The following is a 15,644-nucleotide window of genomic DNA, read 5'->3' as shown; positions in this document are numbered from 1 at the left end:
TATTCAAATCTCAGTTTTGATCTTTGGGCTAAGTGTTTACTAGTGTCTCTTTCCTTTTTTGAGATTAATTGACTCAATCTGGTTTAAGAGTGCAGGCCAGTTTTAGAGCCAGGCCTTCTTCATATTTTGGGGCCTGCTTGAACCTAAGGTCTGTTTTTAAGTTTTTCACATTCAATGAGTTTTAGAGGCTCTACTGGACATCACAACGGTCATGCCACAAAGCAAATATCATCTCAAGCTAATTCCATAAACATTACAGTGACTTCAGTTTACTGTGATGGCCTGTGCAGTCGCCAGACCGTAATCCAATAAGGTGCACTTTGGCCAAGGTCCAAATATGGAAGTTCAGAGCTTCAAAAATCTGTCAGCATGGACCAAAATGTGTAAGGAATGTGTCCAGCATCTTGTTGAATCATAGCCTGATAGAATTTAAGCTGTTCTGGTGCAAAAAGAACAGTGGACTTAATAAAGCTTCAACTGAATTTTGCATATAAGATTAAATTGCCAGTAATAATTATATCACATTTCAGATTGTTGCAAATGATCCTTACCCTAACAGTCAACTTAATGCTTGTTAAAATCTAATTATTACAGTTCTTTTTCTAAATGTGTGGTAGTTGTAGTTAAGACAGACTATAAGACACCTAACAAAGGATGTGATGACAGCTGCCATACCTGTAAAACTGACACATCACAATTAGGTTGTAGCAATGCTAGTAGTTAGAACTGCATCTCCCAGCAGTCCTTGCATGGGCTGTTGGGGTCAAAGGTGGCCAGAGGGGTTTAAAAAGAGGGCAGGTGTCAAAGAAAGAAAAAAAAGTTTGTTTTGTTTTGGTGCGTTGTGTGTTACGTTTATCTGTCGTGCTTCCTGCTGTTATTTGAACCTTAATTAATCATTGTGTCCTGGACTGTATTCGTTTGTTGGGGTCTGGATCATCTGTCTACCTGTGCACTGAGGACTGTGTTGGAATTTATTGGTTTTCCGGAAGAGTGGAGCGCTCCTGAACCATCCATCTGACTTCATCCTTTCAGTATCTACTGGTAGGACTGAGTTTTCTTTCACCCTTTCAACATACAGATCGCTGGACTTAACTTCACCACCTCTCATTTCATCTGGTTTGGTTTACATGGACTTATGCTGTGTGTTTATTGTGTTTATTTGTTAAATGTAATATCGCCGAAGGGGTCAGGGGTGGTATTATTATTTCCATTTACTTCATTTAACTTCATTATATTCTTTATCATTAAATGTTCCCAGCGTGCCTTATTTGGTCTCTGTAGTGTGTGTGTGTCGTTCCAAGGCTGGGGTTGTCCCTGGTAATCCACCACTAAAATAAATAAATCACCGTCACATTGACGGTGTGAATCTTAGCAGCACTTGACCGCTACAAGGGAACGCTAAATTGCTTTATTTTTTTTTTAAGACACTCACATGGTGATATATTGTATTAATGGAAGAACAATGCAGAAAAATGGTATCCCAAAGCAATGGGCAGCACCACGAAAGATCTATAACTTAACCAAGACTCTTTGCCATTGTAGTGGTCAACTGATGTAGGGAGATGGGGTTGTCTGGTCCTAAAATTAGGAGCTGGGGTTGAAGACATCAGAAAAATCTAGGGCTGACATAGGTAGCTTTATGAGGAGCTCCAAAGGTTGTCACCAGTCTTCCACTGCCAATCCATTATACAGTCATGCACAGGCTTACAGGTTCATTTAGGACCGGCCATTTGGCCATTTGTCGATAACACAGTGTACAGGTCATATCAGTTGAGACACTGTGGGTCTGGTGTGGGTCATCGGTGCTCATTCTTTAACTGCCGGTATGGAGTACCTCAAACTGTTCTTCTAGTCTTGGCAGTCACATGCTAGGTCTGTGCAAGGGAGGCAGTGCAGGCTGAATGCGTAAGAATTAATCACGTGGAGTACCGCCAATCAAAACAAACTTTGAAGGGCCCTCCAAAAGTTAGAAAGCATATAAGACCCTATGAAATAATAGTAACAAAGGATTTATTATTTACAAGGCATTTGTATATTCTTGATGGAAGAGAAAAGCATAAACAATCTGCATAGTTCAGAAATCAAAAAATAGTCCAGGTACATGAAGCGGGACTTCAAAAAAATGCTGCCTGGCATGGCCAATCAATGCCCTGGAGATTGAAACTCTGTGAGCGTAATGATATATATATATATATATATATATATATATATATATATATATATTTTTTTTTTTTACTTATTGCTAGTTTGTGGCTATTTGTTGGTTATTAACATCAGTGCAGGAAGAAAGATAGCCAAGAGGTGGCTACCTCTGCAGCTCCACCACCACTTCTCTCACTATTCTATGCAGAGTACAGTCTATGGCTGGCAGCCCTGCTGCATGTACATGATAAAGAAAAGGTGTACAGCCTTTACAGCCTGTAGTGGGTGGTTTTGGCAACTTCCAGGACATTATTACCCTATTGTTTTCCGTAGGCCATTGGCTGTGACTAAAAATGGCCTCACCCTTGCCGGCTGTAAACTGGCACATGACTGTATTGGTGTCCGGTCCAGAAATGGGACCACCAATCACCAATTTTAGTTAACAGTTTAACTAAAAAAAACAAAGAAAACTGCTGAATGAAAATACAATATATACTGTAGTATCTTACCAAGTAAATTTGTGATTTCTGGTAGAAAGAATGTAAGATTAATTATACATTTATACTTACTCAGCTACTCTTTGAAAGTAACCAGTTGGCAATATGATTTGCCCTCCAACGCTTGGCAAAGACTCAGCAAAAAATGCTGCAATCTGTAGAATGATATGAGTAGGGGTTAACAGTGAGAAGATTGATATATTCATTTCTAAAAATGTCAAAAGTGTGAAACTTAATTAAGGCTTTTAATATGTATAGTACATAAATATACACTATACCTTTCTCTCTGTATATATATATATATATATATACATGGATTTTCCGCTGGTTCGCGGATTTATGCGGACAATGGGTCTTTTAATTTATGGTACATGCTTCCTCAGTTGGTTTGCCCAGTAGATTTCATACAAGGGACGCTATTGGCGGATGGCTGAGAAGCTACCCAATCAGAGCACGTATTATGTATTAAATAAAACTCCTCAATGAAATATGATATGCTTCCCGCGTGGTGCTTCGCATACTGGAAAGCCCGAACAGCACATATTGATCTTTGATTGTTTGCTTTTCTCTGTCTCTCTCACTCTCTCTGACATTCTCTGCTCCTGATGGAGGGGTGTGAGCAGAGAGGCTGTTCGCACACTGGCCTAGAGGATACGGACGCTCCTCTGAAAAATACTGAGAGACTACCTTCACATTGCTCCCTTCTGTCATCTCTGTCATGTCATGGAGTACAGTTTAAACATTTGGCTTAATGGTGTTGGAGGTGCCTAGAGGGCTCTAATAATGTTAAAAAACGTATTGAGAAGGTTTTCTATGCTCTAACTACGAAAATATTCAATAAATAAAGAATCCTACTTCGCGGAAATTCATTTATTGTGGTTGAGTCTGGAAAAGATTAACTGCGATAAATGAGGGTTTACTGTATATATATATATATATATATATATATATGTCAGGGATGCCAGGGGCAATGACCCAGCCAGGACGCCGTGAGGGACCGGAAGAGGGTCAGAGCCCACCCTGGATCATGTGGGGGCTGCCTGCCTGGTTGCTCTGGGGGCCACAGGTACAGGGCATGGAAGCTCCACCCTGCAGGGGCCCATGGTCACCGCCAGGAGGCGCCCCAATGCCTTGGGGACCTGTTACCCCAGCACTTCCGCCACACCAGGAAGTGCTGGGGGGAAGATTTAGGACGGCACCCGGAGAACGCCTGGGGCTCATCCGGGGACTGTTTAAAAGGGGTCGTCTCCATTCATTCATCGCTAGAGTCGGGTGGAAGGAGGACAAGACAGAAGAGAGTGGAGGCGGCCCGAAGAAAGGCATATTGTGGCCAGGACTGTGTGTGTTTGGGGTTTGTGCACTAATTTCGGGTCTTAGTGACCATTACTGGGTCTGTGTGACCATTGAAAACATTTGTAAATATTGTAAATAAACGTGTGGTGGTTGAGAAACAACATGTCCGCCTGTCTGTGTCCGGGCCGCGTCCACAATATATATATATATATACAGAGAAACCATCATTATATGACGATGGCATATTTTGCTGTTAGGTTAGTGATATGTTTTCTTGCAATTATTGTTATATTTGTATTAGCCTTAATTACATCAAACATGTGTTAAGAGATAAGACACTTTTAGATAAGGTTAAACAAAGGGCATATGGGGCACATGATAGCCTCACGGGCAGCTGTTTGGACCCTCAACCACAGCTCATCTCTGAAAGGTCACAAGCTGGGGCCTGTGTTGCTTTTGCTGCTGAACGGCTGTCGATGGACTGGTCATATAAAAAAAAAAACACACGCACAAATTTGATGGTTGGGAGTCAACTAATACAAGCATGAGGCGAAGGCAGACGAGAGACGGTCATCGAGTGGGTGTGACATAGACACTGAGAGGAGGAGACAGCCAGCTGTAAGCAACATGTAACTGCTTTACTACAAGGGCTGGCCAACCTAAGAACAGGGAGAAGAGACTGAAATCACCTATGATGATGAACTGATGCTGCTAACATTGAAGGGCTGCTGGGATTCCGGTTGTATCATGTAACTTGATACGCTCATTTGCTTCTGCTTTATAATGATATATGATATGTTAATGGATAAGTAAACTGAAACACCTGCTCTGCTGTCTTGCTTAATGCTCTAGCCATCAGGTAATAGGGTCTGAGGGAAGACATCCCTTAAGACGAGTAGGGTCACTCGGCTGCAGGCTTGCAGTCCCACAAGCAGGGAGTACTACTGCCATGAGGTCAAGTGATATTCTGCAACAGAGAAGCGATCCAGTAGCAGGAAGATGTGGATGACAGCAGCTTTAGGATCAGCAAAACCAATGATCTTGTTATTGACTTTCACCGCACCGAAGAGCCTCTGTACCAGGTACTATTCACTACACCTACAAGTACTTGAGGGTCCACATCAATGACAGTTTGGACTGGTCTCGTAAAACAGAGAGGTGCTATTTAAGAAAGGGCAGAGCAAACTCTTTTGTCTTGGGAGTCTGTGTTCCTTTAATGTTAGAAGTAATATCCTTCACATCTTCTACAACTCTGTGATGGCTGGTGTGTTGTGCTGGGCTGGTAACATCACTTCAAGAGAGGACCACCAAATTAATAAGCTAATTAAAAGGATAGGTTCAGCTATGGGATGCACTCTGGAATACTTGGAGGTCGTAGGAAAGGGGAGAATGAAGACAAACCTGAGTGCCATTATGAACAATGCTGTACATCATCTCACTGACACACCAACAATGAGGACTTTTAGCCAGCAAATCATCATGCAGACGTGTGACAAGAAACACTACTGGGGCTCCTTTATACCAACAGCAGTGAGTCTGTGTAGTGCCTTACTGGAACCGGGACTGCCAATTTCTTTTTTGATTTTTTTTCCTTTTCAGTTATTTTGGTGTTTCTTCAGAACCTGGTGTGAACAAAAGTAGGTTTACCGTATATACTCATGTATAACTCAGGCCCATTCAAAAATGCAACACTTTATTTATTTTTTTTACATCTTCTTGCCCCCTTCAATCTCAAATTTTGTTGCCTCAGCGCAGTTACCAATTTCTTTTGTTACTTCAATGACGTTTAATATAAAACCAGCTTCGTATTTTCTTCTGATCGAACGCTCCATCGTAGATAACGGATGCTCTTACGATAAAGGTGTATGAGGGTGTGAGATACAAAAAACACAAAACAGTGCAAAAATAGTTTGGGTATTACCACGTGGTCATGTAGGCACAATACATAGAAATAAAAAGCTGTGTGCGCCATGGTTACTCTCTTAGGTGGGTGTTAGAATATCATAATCTCTTGTACCAATAGCGTGAATTTTCTGCATTCGACTTATACGACTGACATTATAAAATACCAGAAATTATACAGTAAAATCAAGCCTCAATTTATATTGTATTATAAAATATCACACCACAATGATTGACTTGAATCCTTACGCCATCAGTTATTTTGTGGTTTATATTTGTAAGTACCGTATATACTCGCGTATAAGTCAGATCTTGAAACCCGAAAAATCGATCATACAATCAAGACCATGACTTATGTGCCTGTTCAAAAATATGACACTTAATTTTTTTTTTCACATCTTCTTGCCTCCTCCAATCACGCATCAGTTTTTCAGACGCATCGAATTTTGTTGCAGCAGTGCAGTTACCAATTTCTTTTGCCACTTCAATGACTTCTGGTTTAAAACCAGCTTCATATTTGCTTCTGATCGAATGCTCCATCGTAGTTAAGGGATGCTCTTACGATAAAGGTGTATGAGAGTGTGAGATACAAAAAAAAACAAAACAGTGCAAACGTCGCTTCGGAATAGTTCGGGTATTAATGACCGTGTGGTCATGTTGGCACAATAGAGAGAGAGAGAGAGAGTGGTTAGGAGCACATGCTGATACAGCGCATTGCCACACCCACATAGAAAAAAAAGGCAGTGTGCCCCGTGGTGACTCTCTCAGGTGGACGTTAGCATATCGTAATCTCTTGGACCAATAGTGTGAGTTTTCCGCATTCGACTTATATGGCCATTATAAAATACCAGAAATTATACAGTAAAATCAAGTCCCGACTTATTCGCGAGTATATACAATACATTTGTTTGTATCAAAAAAGACATGCAATATAGGATATTACTATAGGGTTATTAATTTTATTAACTCAAAAGAATGGCACAATGGCACAGTATACTTTGGTACAATCTCATAAGTGTTCAAATCACTGGACTTGTGTACTTACAACTGTAAACCTACTTTTGCTTGTGTAGTTCTTTCACCAGTGAACATATTGGTAGATAGTACATTGTTTGGGGTGTTGCTATAATCTGAGGCCATTTTTTTTGTAAGTTGATGCATTGTTTGGCTGTTAAGGTCAAAGTTACAAAAGTATATGGCAGTGGATGCATGGTAACTATGATCAGGATAAAATAACACTATGGTTTTGAAAGAAAAGCTGGCGCTATATGAAGAGTTAACAGGTACACCGAGTTCAGTCGCAGTCTTGGCCTATTTTTTTCCCTATTCTGTCGTGGTACATAAAATACAAGAAGTCATATATTCTGTGTTCAAGGTCCAAAACACCCACGTTTCCTATTCCATCCTGCTGTTTTAATATGCATTACCAGTAATGGCACACTACACGATTACCTGCAGTGAATCCACTTGACATGAACATTCGTAGTTTTCCTCCTCTTTCTCTGTATGTTTTACCATTCGTTTGCTCAGAGGTTGATGTGCTTGCTGTATCCTGAGCAGCTCTTCTTTTTTCCACTCTAGCCGCCCGCTTCTTCTCTTTATTCGTCGGCATCTTTTCACGTTAAAACTTTTAAGTCAGTGTTTGTGTTGCAATTACTTAGTACGTTTTTCTTAATTTTTTGCTTAAGTCCTCAATCTGCCTCACGAATGATTAAAGATATGAAGAGGTTGGGGAAGTGACGGCAATGGTGGTAGGGATGAGAACGGCACCCGTACACATGCGCCGCCGAGAGTTGATTCTACAATGAAGTAAAATAAAAATAAAAAGAGGAATAACCTTGGAGGTCAATCATTGCTCCAAAAGCGGATAGCAGACATCACGTAGTATATGTGTACCAAATTTCAGGTCAATCGGTCAGACGGTTTGCAAGCTACAGGTGATTTAAAATCCTGGACAGATAAACGAACAGCCACCGTAGCGTATTATATATAAAGATACAGTACCTCCAGATGAGCACCCATTGGTTGCCAGCTCTCATGCCCACAAAGCCTGCCTATCTGACTTAAAACTGTTACTGTATATTGCATCGGGGTGAGTCGTTAACTAGTTGGATTGAGTTGCTGGGTATGTCAGATCATGTGACAGTATTAAAATAAAGAAAGTAAAGATCGCATTAGTGCAAAGAAAGAGAAATTATTACTCGGAGAAATAACGAAAAGGCTAATAGAGATGGAATATACAGTGGTGTGAAAAACTATTTGCCCCCTTCCTGATTTCTTATTCTTTTGCATGTTTGTCACACAAAATGTTTCTGATCATCAAACACATTTAACCATTAGTCAAATATAACACAAGTAAACACAAAATGCAGTTTTTAAATGATGGTTTTTATTATTTAGGGAGAAAATAAAATCCCAACCTACATGGCCCTGTGTGAAAAAGTAATTGCCCCCTTGTTAAAAAATAACCTAACTGTGGTGTATCACACCTGAGTTCAATTTCCGTAGCCACCCCAGGCCTGATTACTGCCACACCTGTTTCAATCAAGAAATCACTTAAATAGGAGCTGCCTGACACAGAGAAGTAGACCAAAAGCACCTCAAAAGCTAGACATCATGCCAAGATCCAAAGAAATTCAGGAACAAATGAGAACAGAAGTCATTGAGATCTATCAGTCTGGTAAAGGTTATAAAGCCATTTCTAAAGCTTTGGGACTCCAGCGAACCACAGTGAGAGCCATTATCCACAAATGGCAAAAACATGGAACAGTGGTGAACCTTCCCAGGAGTGGCGGCCGACCAAAATTACCCCAAGAGCGCAGAGACGACTCATCCGAGAGGTCACAAAAGACCCCAGGACAACGTCTAAAGAACTGCAGGCCTCACTTGCCTCAATTAAGGTCAGTGTTCACGACTCCACCATAAGAAAGAGACTGGGCAAAAACGGCCTGCATGGCAGATTTCCAAGACGCAAACTGTTAAGCAAAAGAACATTAGGGCTCGTCTCAATTTTGCTAAGAAACATCTCAATGATTGCCAAGACTTTTGGGAAAATACCTTGTGGACTGATGAGACAAAAGTTGAACTTTTTGGAAGGCAAATGTCCCGTTAAATCTGGTGTAAAAGGAACACAGCATTTCAGAAAAAGAACATCATACCAACAGTAAAATATGGTGGTGGTAGTGTGATGGTCTGGGGTTGTTTTGCTGCTTCAGGACCTGGAAGGCTTGCTGTGATAGATGGAACCATGAATTCTACTGTCTACCAAAAAATCCTGAAGGAGAATGTCCGGCCATCTGTTCGTCAACTCAAGCTGAAGCGGCTGAATGGCTGAAGAAAAACAAAATGAAGACTTTGGAGTGGCCTAGTCAAAGTCCTGACCTGAATCCAATTGAGATGCTATGACATGACCTTAAAAAGGCGGTTCATGCTAGAAAACCCTCAAATAAAGCTGAATTACAACAATTCTGCAAAGATGAGTGGGCCAAAATTCCTCCAGAGCGCTGTAAAAGACTCATTGCAAGTTATCGCAAACGCTTGATTGCAGTTATTGGTGCTAAGGGTGGCCCAACCAGTTATTAGGTTCAGGGGCAATTACTTTTTCACACAGGGCCATGTAGGTTTGGATTTTTTTTTCTCCCTAAATAATAAAAACCATCATTTAAAAACTGCACTTTGTGTTTACTTGTGTTATATTTGACTAATGGTTAAATGTGTTTGATGATCAGAAACATTTTGTGTGACAAACATGCAAAAGAATAAGAAATCAGGAAGGGGGCAAATAGTTTTTCACACCACTGTATGAACACAGGTGATATGTCAGAAGTATGTAAATATTGTAAGGCTTTGAAGTTCAAGTCAGAGAATTTCAAAAATGGAGTTTACCTCACATGCATTTATTGGTTACTGCTGGTGATGAAGATCGTTTTGTCTGTGCTGAAATTCCAAACAGAGAAACCTACCCTGAATTAGGGTACAAAGTCATTAAACACACGTCTCATGGACCTCATTAAAAAGATTCAGCACATTGGGACTCGAAAGATTCCAAATATTGTTTTGACAGAAGTTCTGAAATAAAAGTGAAACTAATGAAATAGCAACAATTCAAAGAAAAAAAAAATTTAAAAGTGTGTATCCGGAAAATCAAACACGGGGTTTGGCCGAAGCCCCCTAGTTATTTCAAAGAACTAAATTCCAGGGCCCACTTGATAACACTGAATTGGTAGTACAGGTAATCGGTCAAACAGACTGTATGGAAGCTAACAGTTTAATGGCACCAGGGGCTGAAACTGTTGGTGAGTCTTGTGGCATGGTGTTGAATGAAAAGATAATTGACATTTTGTAAGCACTTTGAGAAGCATGTAACTGTTTAGTCTGGAGCAGAGGAGACACAGAGGGGACCTCTTCCAGGTACTGGCATTGATAAAGTAGATCCAGCAGAATTCTTTCAGCTTAAGGCTGGACCACATACTCAAGGACATCAATGGAAATGAACTGGAAGAGCATTTAGGACTGAAGCCAGGAAGCTCTTCTTAACACAACGGGTTGTGGGAAACTGAAACAAACTACCGAGAGATGGAGTTGAAGCAGAAACCTTGACAAACCTTTAAGAAGAACCTGGATGAGATTTGGGAGAGCATAGCTATTAGCTAATCAAATGGGCTTTTTGTGAAATTTCTTATGTTATTTTTTTAATCTGGAATTTGATTTAAGTTTTGACCTTCCCTGAGACTGTCTGATCAACCTCAGTGAAACCCCTCTTAGAATTAGCAAATTCAAGTATTCACTTTTAATTTATACCGTCTCTCTCATATATTGGTATACCACACATCTAAAATGATTTAGCAGCCTACAAATCAGCAACAAGGAAAGCATGAAGGAGATCGGCTGTTTTTGTTTTTCTAAGATAGTGAAGTACAAGAACACACATATGCCCACATTGGAATATTTCAGCTAAAAGTATGTTGTACGTTTTATCCAGTAAGAGTTTCTGAGTTACCTTTCTGCCTTTCTTGTCAGCATTATCTATCAGGCATTTCACTTCATCTGCATAGGCCTGGGCCACGTTTTGGTGACCTTCTCGATATTTTCCTCTATAGGTGTCAGGCAGTGGGGCCTGTAATAAAACCAAATTAGAAGCAGAATTATTGCACATGCTACATTAATGTCATCATCACAAGTCTGGTCAAAGAGAAGGATTCTGCCAAGCAGGACATGCTCTTCAGTCCAGAGGTGAACTCGATTGCTTGCCTTTGTGTATTGCAGTGACCAGAGCAGCCCGAGTAAAAGTATTATAGACTTTCAGCAAAATGTTTGTTATTTTATATACTGAACACTTTTCTTAACAACATAATCAATATTTTATTAGCAAGTTGCATTGCCTCTATACATTGCCTTTAAGAACAGTATGAACCTCTAAATCCTAATCCATATTTGCTTCTTGTAGTTTTCTTCTTTGCTCGGCAGGCAGTGTGGACTAATCGGAAGTCATAAGTATTTAAACTCAAGGGTTGTAGTATTAATTCTCACTTCTGACTCCTAATGTGAACCTAAGTAACACACTTTGCCTGTCTTTGCTCTAGTTGTAAAAATACAGGGAGATTCACTCAAAAGTGGTCCCGAATATTCTGTTATAACTCTCGTTAGGATGAAGCAGTCTGAACCAAAGAAAATCTGCTCTATACCTTGACGTATGTGTAATCGATTGCATTACATGTGATGCAGAAAGTGGTTTTCATTTTCTGCAAGACACATTTTGACGCAGGGCTCCATGTTCCTGAACTTATCGGCAAGCGTCTTGGGGGGGGGGAATAGCTGGAATTTCATGTTGGATGTTTTCGGTCAAATCCTCCACAGTGCGAGGCTTGTTTCAATAGACTTTTCCTTTGAGCAGACCCCAGAGGAAGAAGTCTGGTGGTGTTAGATCAGGCAACCGTGGCGGCCTTAAATTACCCCTGTTGCAGAAGAAGGACTCGATGTCTGCCATGCTCCCTGCTGAAGTCTGTCACATTGCTCCATCTTCCATTAACTCACGATCATCCATTTCTGGATTCTGATATCGCTTAAACGAACTGGTGACCCAATAGGTTCGCAGCATGAAGACACACTGCTCAATACTGTACACCATCATCCTGATGAGACGTCAAATGACTGAGTGAAGGGGTACGGGCGGTATGCATCCCGACGGCTGTCCGGCACCTGACTCATTGCTCTGACGCAGGGGCATCCCGGCTTGTTGAAAGCTCCATATAATGAGGAGCGCATTGCACGTTGTTTCATTCAGATTGCTTCATCCTAGCGAGAGTTATTACAGAATATTCTGGGCCTCTTTCGAGTGAATCTCCCTGTATATGAATATAAACAATATTAGTAATATCTCTCTACATTTGTAAAGTGCCTAGGGATTTGGTTCGCTATAGAAAATGTATTGTAATACAACCCAACAGAACTTTCTCAAATGGATATCATTCTCTAGGTGCCGGTGGCCGGGGCCCATCATAGGTGTAAAGCAGGACTCAACCCTGGATTAGGCATCAGATCAGAGTGCCCAGTCATACACACAACCAAACACACACACACAAATACACACAGAGGCTTCATTTAGAGTTGTCAGACACAGCAAGAATTGATCAACTAAGTAAGTTTTTAACAGCATTTTATGATATTATTTATGTACTCTACTAATACATGTAACTCAGGGGTGCCCAATGCATCGATCGTGATCGACCGGTAGATTGGAAAGGTTGTGCAGGTAGATCACATTGCATTCAAATATTTTTTTTTTAAATGTTAATCTATCATATATCCTCCTTATGGCATTTGCCACTTGATTGACATACAGGGTGGCCAGTCTGAGATCTCTTTTCTTCTAACACACTGGTCATCCTGCATGCGTGATCAAACGTGCGATGAGGCAGATGGCTAGGGAGAAATTGCTGCTGAGATTTCAAGACTCCTGGCCGGAGAAAAAGGAGTCTCTTCTCGTCATTAAACATGCAGAATACGAGCAACTTAATAAAGATCAATGGCCGCTAGACTTGGCATTTTTTTTCCGATCTGACCAACACGTTGAATGAGCTTAATTTACAGCTGCAAGGAAAAGAGAAAACCAATATGGTCAATATGATCAGCTCAGTTAATGCTTTCAAACGAAAAATGCAACATCTGTCCTCAAAGCTGCAGCGCCTCGATTTGGGGAACATCGAAAACCTCGCGTCAGAGCTGGAGACGCAATGGAAGGCGCGTGCGCAACTTGACAGCTTACGCTACACACAGCAGACTGAAAATTGTCTGTCAGACTTTATCTAATGGAAAAAAAGTAACGAGTCGAGTGTTGACCAATGTAGCGGAGTACGAGTAGCGTTTCTTCTTCACAAATGTACTCAAGTAAAAGTAAAAAATATGGTGCAGTAAAACTACTCTTAGAAGTACAATTTTTTTTTAAAAAGTTACTCAAGTAAATGTAATGGAGTAAATGTAACTCGTTACGACCCACCTCTGATACTATGTATGTATATATATATATATATATATATATATATATATATATATATATATATATATATATATATATATATGAGGATACCCAAAAATAACCGGAATTTTGTTGTTGTTAGATTGGTACTGGCCACTAGGGAGATCTAGTTACACTCCTCACAATTCAAACAACTGAAGTGCCATCAGTCTGGAAGGTTGTGCTTGTGTTCAGTGAATTTTGTAAAAGTAGTTTTGTGCAAGCGTTGTTTTTTTTACGATGGCCGATTATCGTGAGCAACGCGCGGCAGTGAAATTGTGTTTTTTTCTTGAAAAAAGTGTTGCAGAAACTATTGTTATTGAAACGGTATGACAACCCTGAACCACCCACCTACTTAATGGATTTAGCTCCGTGTGATTTCTTTTTGTTCCCTTGGATGAAAAAAGACTTGAAAGGAAGGCGTTTTGCTGACGTCGAAGAGGTAAAACAAGAAACGACCAGAGCATTAATGGGCATTACTTCAGATAAATTTAAAAAATATTTCGAACAATGGAACAAACAGTTCGATAAGTGTATTTCCGCCAATGGAGAGTACTTTGAAGGAGACTAATTGTAGTTTGTACAGAAAATTAAATTAAACATGTTTTAAAAATATTTCCCGTTATTTTTGGGTCCCCCCTCGTGTATATATATATATATATATATATATATATATATATATATATATATATACACAGTGGTACCTCGGTATACGTCCTTAATCCGTTCTAGATCCTTTGACTTATACCAAACAGGACGTATACCATGCTAATTTTTCCCATTAGAAATAATGGGAAAATGATTAATCCGCTCCCATGAAAAAAAATCCTATTGTTATTGGCATATTATACATTGATGGGGATGTATAAAATAATTTAAACACTGCTTAATACTAAAATACATAAATACAAAAGCAATTAGATGAAATAAATGAAAATGTAACCTCACTTTACTTTTTAATAACGTCTTTTTCTTTTCACAATCGTAGATACCGTCGCTCTCGGCAAACGGTATGCAACAGCCATGTCCCGGATACGCATGCCACCTTCATATTTTTCAACAATCAATTCAAATTTACACGAAAAAACAGAAAATCACATGAAAATTCACAGAGAGTTATAGCGTGTTCTGACGCCCGTGGGCAGTCGTGGCTTTGTCTCGAGAGAGGTAAACAAGGGTAGCGCGCGGTGCTCTAGCACGCAAGTCGTATTCCAAACAAAGGTCGTATACCAAACAAAATATTTCACGTCCAGACAGAACGTATACCAAGTTGGGCTTATTCCAAAGCGGACGTATAGCAAGGTACCACTGTGTGTATACATACATATATATATATATATATATATATATATATATATATATATATAGCGTTTTTGATGTAGGTAGAGCATTTTGACCTGGTCATTTTAAAAGTAGCTTGCAAGCCGAAAAAGTGTGGGTACCCCTGATGTAACTACATTATTTTATAACCATGATGCCTTAATATGACCCAATGTTACATCCATCCATCCATCCATTTTCTAACCGCTGAATCCGAATACAGGGTCACGGGGTCTGCTGGAGCCAATCCCAGCCAACACAGGGCACAAGGCAGGAACCAATCCTGGGCAGAGTGCCAACCCACCGCAGGACACACACAAACACACCCACACACCAAGCACACACTAGGGGTAATTTAGAATCGCCAATCCACCTAACCTGCATGTCCTTGGATTGTGGGAGGAAACCGGGCGCCGGAGGAAACCCACGCAGACACGGGAGAACATGCAAACTCCACGCAGGGAGGACCGAAGCGAACCCAGGTCTCTAACTGCGAGGCAGCAGCGCTACCACTGCGCCACCGTGCACGCCCCAATGTTACAAACACAGTTAATATGCAAAAATGTGATACAGAGCCTTCCATAATGTTTGGGCCAAAGATGCATTTTCCTTGACTTCCCTCCTCTGCTCCACGGTTTAAAATTACAGATCAAACAATTCCGATGTGATTAAACGACACATTGCAAACTTTCATTTAAGGGTCTTTGTGTACATTTTGGTCCCAGCATGTAGAAATGACAGCACCTTTTTTAGATGGTACCCCCATTTCAGGGCACCATAATGTTTGGGACACAGCACTGGCAGGTCTATTAAAGTCGTCGTATTTAAAACTTTGTTGCATGTCCCACACATGTAATGACTGCTTGAAGTCTGCAATTCATAGACATCAGCAGGTGCTGAGGATCTTCTCTGGTGTTGCTCTGCCAAGCCTCTAATTAAGCCATCTTCAGCTCCTGCTTGTTTGCGGGGAGTTTGTC

At 40.5% G+C, this 15,644-nt stretch overlaps 1 protein-coding gene across 2 annotated transcripts in view; it reads right to left on the bottom strand.

The window, feature by feature from the left end:
* phykpl (5-phosphohydroxy-L-lysine phospho-lyase) overlaps positions 1-15,644 on the bottom strand; it is a 92,543-nt gene that overhangs the window by 42,230 nt on the left and 34,669 nt on the right. For both annotated transcript variants that reach the window (XM_039773911.1, XM_039773910.1), the window contains exons 6-7: positions 10,834-10,950; positions 2,712-2,794 (exon numbers count right to left, since the gene is read on the bottom strand). In XM_039773911.1, the coding sequence (XP_039629845.1) occupies positions 2,712-2,794; positions 10,834-10,950 (200 nt within the window). The remainder of the gene's footprint in view (positions 1-2,711; positions 2,795-10,833; positions 10,951-15,644) is intronic.

Source organism: Polypterus senegalus, chromosome 13, assembly GCF_016835505.1.
Source record: "Polypterus senegalus isolate Bchr_013 chromosome 13, ASM1683550v1, whole genome shotgun sequence".
Lineage (NCBI taxonomy): Eukaryota > Metazoa > Chordata > Cladistia > Polypteriformes > Polypteridae > Polypterus > Polypterus senegalus.
This window is presented reverse-complemented; position numbering and strand designations above follow the sequence as displayed.